This window comes from Carcharodon carcharias, chromosome 7 (genome assembly GCF_017639515.1).
Source record: "Carcharodon carcharias isolate sCarCar2 chromosome 7, sCarCar2.pri, whole genome shotgun sequence".
Classification (NCBI taxonomy): Eukaryota; Metazoa; Chordata; class Chondrichthyes; order Lamniformes; family Lamnidae; genus Carcharodon; species Carcharodon carcharias.
The window spans coordinates 156,642,132-156,656,115 of NC_054473.1; the positions used below are offsets into that span (position 1 = coordinate 156,642,132).

Consider the following 13,984-nt stretch of genomic DNA (forward strand, 5'->3'; position numbering starts at 1 on the left):
ACCCCTCAGGCACTGAAAATTAACATTTGTAAGTGTGGAGTTTCATTTTGTCAGGTTTTAATTGCTTGAAATTTTTGTATTTAAGTTTTCATTGTCTGCCTCTTTTTCACTCATTCTCTTTTCTTTTCCCCTCCTTATTTCTTCTTCTATACCTGATTTGATATTGGACTAGATGTTGCAGTGAATGAATGGCACATGCCGTTTGTTATATTTGCATTTGCCCACAGAAATTCTGTGGGATTGTGAACTGAAATTTGCTGTAATTGGAGAACCAAAAAGCATTCTGCTCTCTACAGGGCCCTGGGATAGGGCAGCCAATTGTGTATCTCCTTAATCAAATTGTTTGAAGAATGGTTTACGAGCAGCACATTCAGAAAGTGGCAGTTAAGATATTTAATTCAGTGTCAAATCAGTACAGAGAAAATAAAGAGATGTAAAGAAAGTGGGATTGTAAGAGAGAGATAGGAGAGACAAAGATAAAGTTATTTTTATGTATTTATTTTAATTATTTTAAATCTCTAACAATAATGCAAATTTGAAGGAATGGCGTAGCACACATGTATATATGAGTTTTTAGTGCCAGCAAGGTTGTTTGACAGCAGTTGAGGCTTAACATTGCAATAAAAATTTACTTAACTAAAATAGACAAGCCATAACTTTTTCGGCAAGTTTAGTGGGTATTTATCTCTCAACACTACCCATATGTTTCAATGACGAGTCTCAGCGCGATACCACTCTCATGCAGCTTTAAGAGCAATGCAACTCAGACAGCTTCCTCATTTCCATGTTTCTCTGCACATGTGCGGCCACTGGAAGTTGCTATCCAGTTTAATAATGGGGTGTGCTGCTAACCTCATCGTTATACACCAAAATCTGGCTGACTGAATTGACCCATTCTAATTTGCACTTTCTTCTCTGTCCTTGTGCTGCTTATTTTCACAACCTTTCAATCGAAATAATTGTTTGCCCTATTCACTTGGGTCTCAGATGCCCGTTTTCCCTCACTGTCACATTATCAACTCGCATTTTCAGCAAATTGCTACGTAGAAAGATGTTAAAACCTAAATATGCAGGGGGAAAATCTAAGTAATGGCATACACCGTTAGATGCCATATTAAAGCAAATTATGGCCCAATAACTTTTAAAATCACCAGCAAGAGGCAGATGTTCCAGCCTCTCTTCAGGTACTATATTTCTTTTTAGAATCGTCATTGTGTTTTGTTCATCTATATATGCATAAGCACTATCTTAAACTAATAACTTCCTAATTGTCAAGAATGCTTTTACCTGTATAAATATTTGACCAGATTTTATGAAAAGCTTTTTCTAAAAACAATACATGAGCAGGAGTCAATACAGGCATTGGTTTGCTCTTTCTTAATGGGGAGATCAAAGGTGCTTGTGCATCATTAGATGCTTAGTCTGAGTGCTCCTCAATCTTTCCACATTCACTTGATCATCTACCACCAAGCATTTGAGCATTGTTCACTTTTTGTCACCAAGTAAGTGCCCAGATAGCTCAAATCACAATAGGGTGGTTTGTATTTGGGCAAGTTCTCCAACCAGCACCAATCAATTTTATTTTGAAATTAAAGGTTTTTTTGACCATTTCAAACAGCCCATTGTGATCTTTCCAGATAACTTATCAGTCTGGGACTTTCCATTATCAGGTGCAAAAGACTTTCCATCACTTCCCTTGACTACTGGATGGATGACCTTCCTGAGGATTTATACAAAACAACCACTTTGTTATTTGAAATGTATACGCACACTGTGTAACTTCCCTTTATTGACATTCAGGTTCCTTTTGAAAGTCAGGATAGAAAATATGGTTTGCTGCTGCAGGCTAATGATGGACCTAATTCAAATGGGAGAGACAAAAATGCATGGATAGCAAAAGATGAGCCCTGCTTATATGTTAAAAGATGTTTTAGTTTGTAATGGTTAATTTATTAAATTATTAGTGTTTCTTGTATGTGCCTCATGACAAGATTAGTATCTAAATTCAAGCCCTTGATCTTCAATAAGTACAGTTTTTTTAAATGCATTTGTTCATGGGATGTGGGCATCACTGGCCATCTCTAATTGCCCTTGAGAAGGTGGTGGTGAGTTGCCTTCTTGAACCGCAGCAATCCATATGGTTAGGAAGGGAGTTCCAGGATTTTGACAAAGCAACAGTGAAAGAATGGAGATGTAGTTCCAAGTCAGGATGGCTTGGAGGGAAAATTGCAGATGTTGCTGTTCCCAAACATCTGCTGCCCATATCCTTCTAGGTGGTAGAGACCCTGGGTTTGGAAGATGCTGTTGAAGGACCCTTGGTAAGTTGCTGTAGTGAATCTTGTAGATGGCCCACACTGCAGCCACTGTGCATCAGTGGCGGAGGGAATGAATATTGACGGGGTGCGAATGAATATTGACGGGGTGCCAGTCAAGCGGGCTGTTTTGTCTTGGATGGTGTCAAGCTTCTTGAGTGTTGTTGGAGCTGCTGGAGTGTATCCCATCGCACTCCTGATTTATGCCTTGTAAATAGTGGACAGGCTTTGGGGAGTCAGGAGGTGAATTACTTGCTACTGAATTCCCAGCTGATCACAGTATTGTAGCCACAGTATTTATATGGTTAGCTCAGTTCAGTTTCTGGTCAATGGTAACCCCCCCAGGATGTTGATAGTGGGAAATGCTGTAATGGTAATGCCTTTGAATGCCAAGGAAAGATAATTAGATTCCCTCTTGTTGGAGACGGTCATTGCCTGGGGCACTTGTGTGGTGTGAATGTTACTTGCCACTTATCAGTCCAAGCCTGAATGTTATCCAGGCCTTGCTGCATATGGACCCAGACTGCTTCGGCATTTGAGGAATGATGAATGCTGCTGCAATCGTCAGTGAACATTGCCAGTTCTGACATTATGATGGAGAGAAGGTCATTGATGAAGTGGCTAAAGCTGTTTGGACCTTGGGCACTACCTTGAAGAATTCCTTGCAGTGATGTCCTGGAACTGAAATGAGTGACCTGCAACAACCACAACCATCTTCCATTGTGCTAGGTTTGACTCCAACTAGTAGAGAGTTTTCCCCCTGATACCCATTGACTCCAGTTCTGCTAGAGCTGCATAATGCCACACTTGGTCAAACGCTGTCTTAATGTCAAGAGCAGTCACTCTCACCTCATCGAGTTCAATTCTTTTATCCATGTTTGGACCAAGGCTGTATTGAGGCCAGGAGCTGAGTGGCCCTGGCAGAAACCAAACTGAGCATCAGTGAGCAGGTTGTTGCTGAGTAAGTGCCGCTTGACAGAACTGTTGATGACCCTTTCCATCACTTTGCTGATGTTCGTGAGTAGACTGATGGGGTGGTAAGTGGCCAGGTTGGATTTGTGTTCCTTTTTGTGGACTGAACCGAATTGGGCAATTTTCTGCATTGCATGGTAGATGCCAGCGTTGTAGTTGTACTGGAACAGCTTGGCTAAGGGTGCGGCAAGCTCTGGAGCATAAATCTTCAGTACTGTTGCCAGAATGTTGTCAGGGCCCATAGCCTTTGCAGTATCCAGTGCCTTCAGCCATTTCTTGATATCACATAGAGCGAATTGAATTGGCTGAAGACTGGCATCTGCAATGTTGGGGATGTCAGGAGGAAGCTGAGATAGATCATTCACTTGGCACTTCTGGCTGAAGATTGTTGCAAATGTTTCAGTCTTCAGCACTGATGTGCTGGGCTCTCTCATTATTGAAGATGGGGATATTTGTGGAGCCTCCTCCACCTCCTGTTAGTTGTTAAATTGTCCACCACCATTCACAGCCTTACCTATTGTTCTTTAAAGATTTACACATTTCAAAATTAGTCTGTGATACTTTGTTAAATAAATAAATGCAGCAGTGAGCACATTTGCTTACAGCTGGTAACGGCTTCATTTCATTTATTGGAATAGGCTGCCTCCTTCCTTTACTATACTATGGATAGCAAGATCTTTTTAATTTAAAAAAATCCCAAGTTTTGTTTGCTTTTTGTTCTAAAGTCATGAAAGGAAAGGCTGTCAGGCCCAGGAATGTTCATTCGCCTCAACAATTGTGTGCACCATCTTTCCTAACCATTAGTAATGCCAACTTGTGAGAGAGGCAAGAACTTTTCGTGACAGTTTGGGGAAATGAGATCTGGGGAATTACCTCCCTGACTCCTTAATATAATTAAATAATCTCAAGGGAGCGGGGTACCTGTGATGTATCAGTAAACATACTTGACTCCCACCCTTCCACTGCCTCCAGCACCACCACCCCACCAAACATCAAATGTTCTGAAACTTGCTGTGGAACATAGGACTATATGATACTGGAAACAGTTGTTTCCATCACACTGAATCAGTCCCAAAACACTCCCCTGCACACTTATCTTCCATGTCCTTTGGTAGCTTTATCTACCGGAAATGTGTCCATCTCTTAAAATTTCTAATCTCCTCTGCTATGATAAGCTATACCTTTATGATATACATGCATAAGGAAATGTCAGAATATTTAACCTCTGCATTGTTTTCTGTAAACCACTAATCTACTAATAATAAAGAATCCTGATGTCAATTAATAGCTTTGTTTCCATGTTCTCCATGTCCCCTCTGCTGCTGATGGTAATTCCAATTCAGTTCTGGATCCATGGATCTTGGGTGCCCACTGGTAATTTGCCCATGTAGAAATTCTTAACCTGTGAATTTAGGCAGAGAGTTGGAAGGATATTTGATAAGACTTCATAGGCATATTCAGTTTTATGTTTACCTGATGCCTGTGTAGCTTTCTCCAGCGGGAGTACGAATAAAACCTACGGCTGGAATTTTACACACTCTTTTAACCCCGCCCCGCCAATCTTGGGGAGTGGGCTGCCAGATCCCAGCCTACGAATGTGAACCCTGGATGATTATTCTTTTCTCCCCTCTCTTGCTGAGATACACTGAGACCAATTGTGGCATCTCTGCTGGGTTGTAAGTTTCAGGATTGTCGTAGGAAACTTCTGGTGCTTGGCGAGCTGGAGATGGGGTCAACTCCTCTAGAATGATCCTGAGTGTGATCAGTGTATCATAGGAATTCTTAAGGAAGCTAATTTAGCTATGTTTAGTATGCAACACAACAGGACAATGCTGCATCTATCCAATATTAAAATCAAAGTATGAAGAATTTTTTTTAAATGACTACTTACTAATTTCAGTATTACACAAAATCTATTTTAAATAAGGAAATAGCAAAATTTGGGAAATTCAAATTGGAGTGGTACATTGTGAATAAGAAATGGGCTTCTAAAGAAAATAAGCAATAAATGCCTTAAAATGACAGAATAAAACTCAGTGAATCATTTCTGGTTTAAAAAAAGTAAACTTTGTTCCAATTCAGTTGTCTGATTCACAGATATTTGTGGTTTCCTTTTCATTCTAAAACTGATTAACAAAATGATTATTGAGTTTTTCCATTGTCTGGTAAGATTTCTGCTTAGTCCTGTAGAGATTATTTGCTTTCTGAAAGGTGCAACCACCAAGCTTGAGTAGTGGTAGCAGTGGGATGCCTCGTAGATAGGTGTGATAATGACTTATCAGAGAAAAAAACCCTTTGTGGTTAGTAACAGATGTGGTTATGTTGCTATGTGGTAGTGGTTCCCTCAAATAATCATGTTTCTTTGTTTATACATGGTGGAAATTATAGAACATTATCTCTCTTAAGACTTTATTTCCCCTCTTGGTGCCCAAGTTAGCCAAGTGTACTTTCAGGTCAGCATAGCATAAAAAGCTTGTTCTAAATATTGTTTTCCTGCTGTCCCTAATAGTGATATCCTAAAGATATCCTACACAAGCAGCAAGGTGGATAGTCCGCTATGATTAATCTTGTATTTATCAATTAAGTAGTTCCCTTAAACTTGGAAGCAATTCATCTCACTTATTGCCAGATCAATCAGAGACATCACTGATGAAAAATCATGACAATGGAAAATCCATGGTTTTAGCTTGTGGCTCTGTAGCTCTCTGACCCATTCAAAGTTGCTCCACAGCCCCAACGTCTTCTGAAAGAGTTGTCCCAGGATGCTATTGCAAATAGAAGCTGCTGCTGCCTCCCAACCACCTTGTCCCCATAGATTCGCTTTCCCCTTTAAAAAAGATGTGCATTCTGCAGTCCTGTTTAACCACTGTTACCATAATTTATGCAAGCACTTGATCTTTGTTTGCTGATATAAATTTCCAAGAAAAGCAATGTACTGCAGAAAGCGTTTGCACATTTATGAAGCCATATGTTGGACCTTTATCCTAAACTAAAAATCGGTTTGTAATGTGGCCTGACAGTAATTTTGTACAGTTGTAGTATTTTAGTGAACCTTGCTGTTGATGAATTCTCCATTTGACACACAGTGTTATTTTTCTTTCCCTAGTTAATCATTCACCACATTATCTGCTCCCCACCAGACCTCTGGCTAGTCAAGTTCTCCAGTTGTACTCCATCTCTCCCCTTCCACTGATTCTAGCTAAATGTGTCTTTATACTCTTCCTCCCACATCAACATGCCCTGAATGCTACTTTTGCTTCCCCAGTGCAATAACCACCAATCTCCACGCTAGAGACTGCTGGCTTTGGCTCTCAACACCGCAGCCCACTTTCTGCTAGTCTGAAATGAACTTCTTTCATGCTCTCTTATATGATATGACTGACCTCAACTACATTCTAGCCCACTTTTTAGTCATTGGTTGCATGTCTTTTCACTTACAATGATTTTGTGTTGATTTTTCATTGTTTTCTTCAATGCAAGTGTTTATTTTTCACCACCAGTTCTCTGACTATAAGTTTTTTTTTTAAATACTAACTACTTTGATGGTTAATGTTAATATCCATCACCGTCTTGACTGTGTTATTCAATGCCAACAGTTCAGTTTAACAATTCTGTACCTTGTTGGTATTTTCCAGCATTACATGAGTACCAATGGTATCTTGCTGCCTTCCTACATTACAAAGCACAGCATTGGAAGAGGGCTTGTTAATATTTTGAAAGTTGGCAAGACATCCGAAAGCAAGACTGGTTCATCTTTATCCCTTAAAATTCTACAAATGAGTCTTGAATCCAGTTTGCATTCAAAGCACATGAATTCTAATAAAGGCTTCTACATATGCAGGATGCTATAGCTAACCTTTGAAATACATTACTTTTAAAGCCACTGTGTGCTTCCCATTTAATATTTACCTAGAATGTGAAAGGGAAGATATTTGCTGTTCTATTGCTCTAATACCTTTCAGTTGGTGCTAGATCATCCTCAGGGCATAAGTATTGAATTGACTTTCCATTAGGGAACTTAAACTGTTATTTTGTTCAGAATGATCTCAGTCAACACTGCACCCACCCCCCATGGCCCCATTAGAGTCCATTAGTTATGTCAAGTCAATAGCAATCAACAGAAATTTCACTTTTGTTTATGGGTTTTGGCAATTTTTGATGCCATGAAAATCCCACTCTGAACTCAGATGGGTAGGTTAGAGTAACGCAAAAAGTCAATGGAATAAGATGCTTCCAAACAGTTTTTCAATTTGCTTAGCTAATTAGCAGTTAATTTTATGCACTATTGGTCTACTTATTATATGTGAAAATTGCTGAATGGGTTACAAAATTCCATTTTACAATGCTTTGGAATGTCTTATATCCCAATAGGATCCCAGTGCATGATAAAACTGTCAGTATTTATCTGTAGTACCATTTATGCTTGTAAACGTGCTGCGGTAGGGTTTGTCAACATTAAAAGTCACAATGTTAGGTGTTAAAACAATAGCAGCCCCATACAATGTTGACAGGTAACACTAAAACAGTTGCTAGTTTTGGTCACCAGGCATCACTGTGTACTGACTTTAACCTTTGACCTACATTGCCTTAGCCAACAGCCATGTTTGTACAAGTAGGTTAAGAAAGGCAAGTGTTGGTAAAAAATATTCTCCCATTTCTTCACCTTCTTGAGGATTCTTGGTCCATTCCCATGATCTTCATTGGTCCACTCCCAGTTGACTGGTGTTCAAGTTAGCTAAACCTGAAACTCTAGGGTGGGTAGGATAGGGATCCCCAATCTCCCCTGTGAGCAAAATCAGAGCCAAGGGAGACTTCTGATAAGGAAGGTGACTTCTCCCCTCAGTTGAGACCAAACTTGAAGACCTGGAGTTGGAGGGTCAGGGGGAAACAATGTTCACTACAAATTAATCCCTCTACTCTGAGGGAGCAAAATCAGAACATGGATGGGGGAAAAAATAGAAATATGCTCCATATTTTTTGCTTGCTAGGGTACTACCTGCTGCAGATTAATAGAATCTTTTTGTGTGTGTTACCAACCTCTGGCACTGTTGGAACACCTTAGAATTGTTTCTCAAAAGTGTTTTGTTTTCCTCTACAGATAATCAGATCTGGTGCAAAACCACAAAACCCATCACAGAAGGAGAATATTTAACAGCGATTGTTGGTCAGAGTAACAGTTACCCTGTGTTAAATCTAAGTGTTAAGATGGAGCCTGCGGAGTGCTCGGAGCAAGCCACCACATACCCCGCTTCGTTACATTCTGACATCCAGCTTCTTCCTCAGCAAGCAGGCATGGCTGCGATATTAGCCACTGCAGTTGTCAACAGTAAGGTCCAGTGAAATAAAAAGCAAAATGTGTAATCGTTACAGTAACAAATTCTTCTGGCATTTCATTATTTACTAGAGAAGATTAAGCTAAGTGAATGACTTTTGAAGTGTCATCACTTGTTAATTAAGCAAATACGGCAGGGTCTTAGTTTAAGGCCTTACATAGAAGGTGGTGCTCCCCAACAGTACTCCATCAGTACTCAAGTAATGAAGCAGTTGAATATTAAGTGCTAGAGCTGAGACATTCTCAGTAGAGGTTAATTGGAAAACTAATTAAAGGATGGTGGGCACAGATATTGCATTTGGGGTTTTGTTTTCGAAGAGAAAAATGGGTTAGTATTCTATGTAAAATACTTGCTGCTATCCTTTTCATTCTTTCACTTTTTCATAAGTCAGTATTTGTACTATAAAATGAATTTGTTTCATTTAGCAGCTCATTATGTGCATGCCATATTATATTTCAGAGTAGCAATAATATCAGTATTTATTAAATGGTTATTGATAAAATAATCTCCTTGTGCTGCGTTGAAAATGTATGCAAAATCTCCAATGAGCTTTATCATTGAGTGGTAGATTAAACCTATGTGTGAAAATGATCCATGGCAGAATTGTAGCAGGGTATTGGTTTGCATTGATAATTACTCCCACAGCTGTTGAATTGACTACCACAGCCATGTTGATGTGATATAGGTGCTTTTCCTTAGGGAAGAAGGAATCTGTGGGAGGGTCACTACAGGACTGCTTTTTCTCAACAGCAGCTTAACATATTGTTAATTGGTGTCTGGGATCAGACTACATTCGCATCCTCTTTCTCATGGTCCAGAGAGATAAGAAAATAGAGAAATTGCTCACCGTAAAAATCAAAAGCAAATTTTTGGTTACTTATCAAAGTGTGGTGTTCATAGCTCTTCAGAATATTTATTTTAAATCTGATTATTCCAGAGGACATCTTTCCTTGTAAATCTTGTGGGATTTGGTATCGGAGTGAAAGAAACCTGCAAGCTCACCTGATGTATTACTGTGCCAGCCGGCAGAAACCTACATCCACTCCTACAGAGGAAAAGCTCAAGGATCCTTCACCACATGAGCGTATCTGTCCCTTCCCACAATGCAACAAAAGCTGTCCCAGTGCCAGTTCACTGGAGATTCACGTTCGTAGTCACAGTGGTAAGTAAATTTAAGCCGATGGTTGATTGGTTTTAATATGGCAGGTCTCAATTTGAAATATTCTGGGAATAGAATGGGATATCGGAGTTGGATAGCCATCTAATTTGGCAACAAAAGAAATAGCTTGGAGACTTCACATAGTGAGACAGAAGTGAATATTAATTAAATCAAATCTTCATTACATGAGTATATACACTTTACAGGACTGCATGCTCTAATTTGGTGGTGTTAATTTGAAGTCAAATAGTAGTCAGTAACAAATAATCAAGTCAAAGGTTGTTAGCACCAGGGAATGGTACCTGCCAATTGTGTCTTTAGTGCACGCTTAGGAAGTGTTTCTGCAGCCAGCCTTAAGCGATCCAAAATAAAGGCTCTAGCAGTAACAATTCAAAATTTCAAACACAAGTTTGTTTGTGCAATTAACTACAGCATATTCCAAGCCTGGCAATAATGGCCTGTGTTCCAGAACAAATAATTTGAGGTTCTGGCTCTGTTTGACCTGTTAGTAGCATTATGGTCACAGATAATACAATTGATTTCCACGACATGCCAACAGCAATAAAAATACATACCATAACGACCAGAATTTGGCAGTCATTCTGAATGTCCAATAACTCTGTGACAAAATAGCAATCCAGGCTTTGGGTAATGATGAATTCCTGAAAAGTCTGAGTTGATGCGGAGTCATTATCTAAAATGTGACTGGGATTACAGTTAGTTAGTATAGATTATTGAAACAAATTTTACTTTACTTTTTAGCTTTTTATTTTCTTTTGCTTTGATATTGACCAAGTAATGATGTAACATCTGTAATTGTAGAATAATGCACTTTTCTGCATTCTAAATACAATACAATACAACTAATTTCTTTGCTATGTTTAATTGCAAAATGTGAAATTTATGAATGGTTGCCTACATATAATTGAACGTTTTGGAATGTCCGAAACAATAGATGCAAATTTGCCATCATCCAACGAAGTAATTTCTGAATCCAAGTACGCTTAAATTAAAAACTGTAGGAATTCCTAAAGTGATGCAATTTACACTTCCCTGATATCAAATGACTCCCCTAATAAATGTCTACGGCTTTGTACCTGTCAGATTATACATGTTCCTAGGTAAAATATTTTAACCCCAACCTTGAAACTTAAGTAGCTGCCTTTTAGTTGGTGTCAGCCTTGGTTCAGTCATTGCACCATCTTTTCTGAATCAAATTTGAGCACATAAGCATATGCGCATTGACAGTTTAATGGAGTGCTGAGGGAGTTGAATGTTGAAGATGCCTTATTTTGTATGAGATGTTAAACCATGGAAATGTTCAAAGTGGGACAGATGAATTCTCCCAATGCTTCGTTCAGTTTCTCGCTCATCAACATCACCAAAACAGATTTTCTCATCATTTACCTTGAAAGTTGTGGCCTCTTGCTTTGTGCAAATTGGTTGTCAATTTTCCATGCAATACAAATGTTAATAGACGAAGTGATTAATTAGCTGTGCATATCTTTGGAATACTCTAAGCTTGTGAAAGATGCTATGTAAATGAAAGTTAAGTATTTTTGTTCTTATTCATTCATGGGATGCGGGCTTTGCTGGCTGGACCAACATTTATTGCCCGTCCCTAGTTGCCCTTGAGAAGCTGGTGGTAAGTTGCCTTCTTTAACTGCCACAGTCATTGTGGTGTAGGTACATGCTTAGTGCTGTTAGGGAGGAAGTTCCAGGATTTTGCCCCAGCAGTAGTGAAGGAACGGCAATATGTTTCCAAGTCAGGATGGTGTGTGGATTGGAAGGGAACCTCCAGGTGGAGGCATTCCCATCTATCTGCTGCCCTTGTCCCTCTGGGTGGTAGTGGTTGTGGGTTTGGATGGTGCTGCCTAAGGAGCCCTGGTGAGTTGCTGCAGTGCCTCTTGTAGATGATGCACACTGCTGCTACTGTGCGTCAGTGGTGGTGGGAGTGAACGTTTGTGGATGCGGTGCCAATTAAGCAGGCAGCTTTGTCCTGGATGGTGTCCAGCCTCTTGAGTGTCGTGGGGGCTGCACTCATCCAGGCAAGTGGGGAGTATTCCATAACACTCCTGACTTGTGCCTTGTAGATGGTGGACAGGCTTTGGGGAGTCAGGAGGTGAGCTACTCATCACAGGATTCCTAGCCTCTGACCTCTTATAGCCACAGTATTTATATGGGTAGTCTAGTTCAGTTTCTGGTCAATGGTGATCCCTAGAAGCTTGATAGTGGGGGATTCAGTAATGGTAATGCCATTGAACATCAAGGAGCAATGGTTAGATTCTCTCTTGTTGGAGATGCCTGGTACTTGTGTGGTGCAAATGTCACTTGCTGCTGTCAGCTCAAGCTTGGATATTGCCCAGGTCTTGCTCCATTTGGACATGGACTGCTTCAGTATCTGAAGAGTCACGAATGGTGAACATTGTGCCATCATCAGCGAACATCCCCACTTCTGACCTTATGATGGAAGGAAGGTCATTAATGAAGCAGTTGAAGATGGTTGGGCTGATGACACTACCCTGAAGAACTCCTGATGTGAAGTCCTGGAGCTGAGATGATTGACCTCCAACAACCACAACTTGCCGCACTCCTAGCTAAGCTGTTCCAGTACAGCTACAACAGTGTGGTATGTGGAAACTTGCCCAGGCACGTCCTGTACACTGGTTGTCCTGTAGGTATGACTCCAACCAGTGGAAAGTTTCCCCCCTGATTCCTATTGACTCCAGTTTTGTTCATTGATGTCGCATTCAGTCAAATGCGGCCTTGATGTCAAGGGCAGTCACTCTCACTTCACTTCGGGAGTTCAGCTCTTTTATCCATGTTTGAACCAAGGCTGTAACGAGGTCAGGAGCTGAGTGGCCCTGGCGGAACCCAAACTGGGTGTCAGTGAGCAGTTTATTGCTAAGCCAGTTCCACTTGATAGCACTGTTGATGGCACCTTCCATTACTTACTGATGGAGAGTAGACTGGGGCGGTAATTGACTGGGTTGGATTGGTCCTGCTTTTTATGTATAGGACATACCCAGGCAGTTTTCCACATAGCTGGGTGGATGCCAGCGTTGCAGCTGTACTGGAACAGCTTGGCTAGGGGCATGGCAAGTTTTGGAGCACAAGTCTTCAGTCCTATTGCCGGAATATTGTCAGAGTTCTTAGGCTTTGCACTATCCAGTGCCTTCAGCCATTTCTTAATATAACCTGGAGTGAATTGAATTGGCTGAAGACTGGCATCTGTGATGCTGGGGACCTCTGGAGGAGGCTGAGATGGATCATCCACTCCGCACTTCTGGCTGAAGATTGTTGCCAATGCTTCAGCCTTATCTTTTGCACGGGTGTGCTGGGCTCCTCCATTATTGAGGATGGCTATATTTGTGAAACCACCTCCTCTACTGAGTTGTTGAATTGCCCACCACCATTCACAACTGGATGTGGCAGGACTGCAGAGCTTAGATATGACCCGTTGGTTGTGGGATTGTTTAGCTTTGTCAATCACTTGCTGCTAATGCTGTTTGGCACACAAGCAGTCCTGTGTTTATAGCTTCACTAGGTTGACACCTGATTTTTAGGTATGCCTGGTGCTGCTCTTGGCTTGCCCTCCTGTACTCTTCATTGAACCAGGGTTGATCCTCTGGCTTGATGGTAATGGTAGAGTGGGGGATATCCTGGGCCATGAGGTTACAGATTGTGCTCGAGTACAATTCTGCTACTGATGGTCCACAGTATCTCATGGATGCCAAGTCTTGAGTGCTCGATCTGTTCAAAATCTATCCCATTTAGCATGGTGATAGTGCCACACAATACGATGGATGGTAGCCTCAAAGTGAAGGCGGTACTTCGGCTCCACAAGAACTGTGCAGTGCTCATTCCTACCGATATTGTCATGGACAGATGCATCTGCAGCAGGCAGCTTGGTGAGGATGAAGTCAAGTATGTTTTTCCCTTTTATTGGTTCCCTCAGCACTTGCCGCAAACCCAGTCTATGTCCTTTAGGACTCGGCCAGCTCGGTCAGTACTGGTGCTACTGAGCCACTCTTGGTGGTGGACGTTGAAGACCCCACCCAGAGTACATTCTGCACCCTTGCCACCCTCAGTGCTTTCTCCAAGTGGTGCTCAACATGGAGGAGCACTGATTCATCAGCTGATGGAGGGCGGTACGTGGTAATGAGCGAGAGGTTTCTTTGCCCATGTTTGACCTGATGCCATGAGAC

The 13,984-nt window shown here is 41.0% G+C and overlaps 1 protein-coding gene across 4 annotated transcripts in view; it reads left to right on the plus strand.

Moving 5' to 3' along the window:
• The window catches only part of zfpm1 (zinc finger protein, FOG family member 1), a 233,757-nt gene that overhangs the window by 200,736 nt on the left and 19,037 nt on the right, over positions 1-13,984 (plus strand). For all 4 annotated transcript variants that reach the window (XM_041190956.1, XM_041190954.1, XM_041190957.1 and 1 more), the window contains 2 exons: positions 8,383-8,610; positions 9,555-9,779. In XM_041190956.1, coding sequence (XP_041046890.1) covers positions 8,383-8,610; positions 9,555-9,779 — 453 coding nt within the window. The remainder of the gene's footprint in view (positions 1-8,382; positions 8,611-9,554; positions 9,780-13,984) is intronic.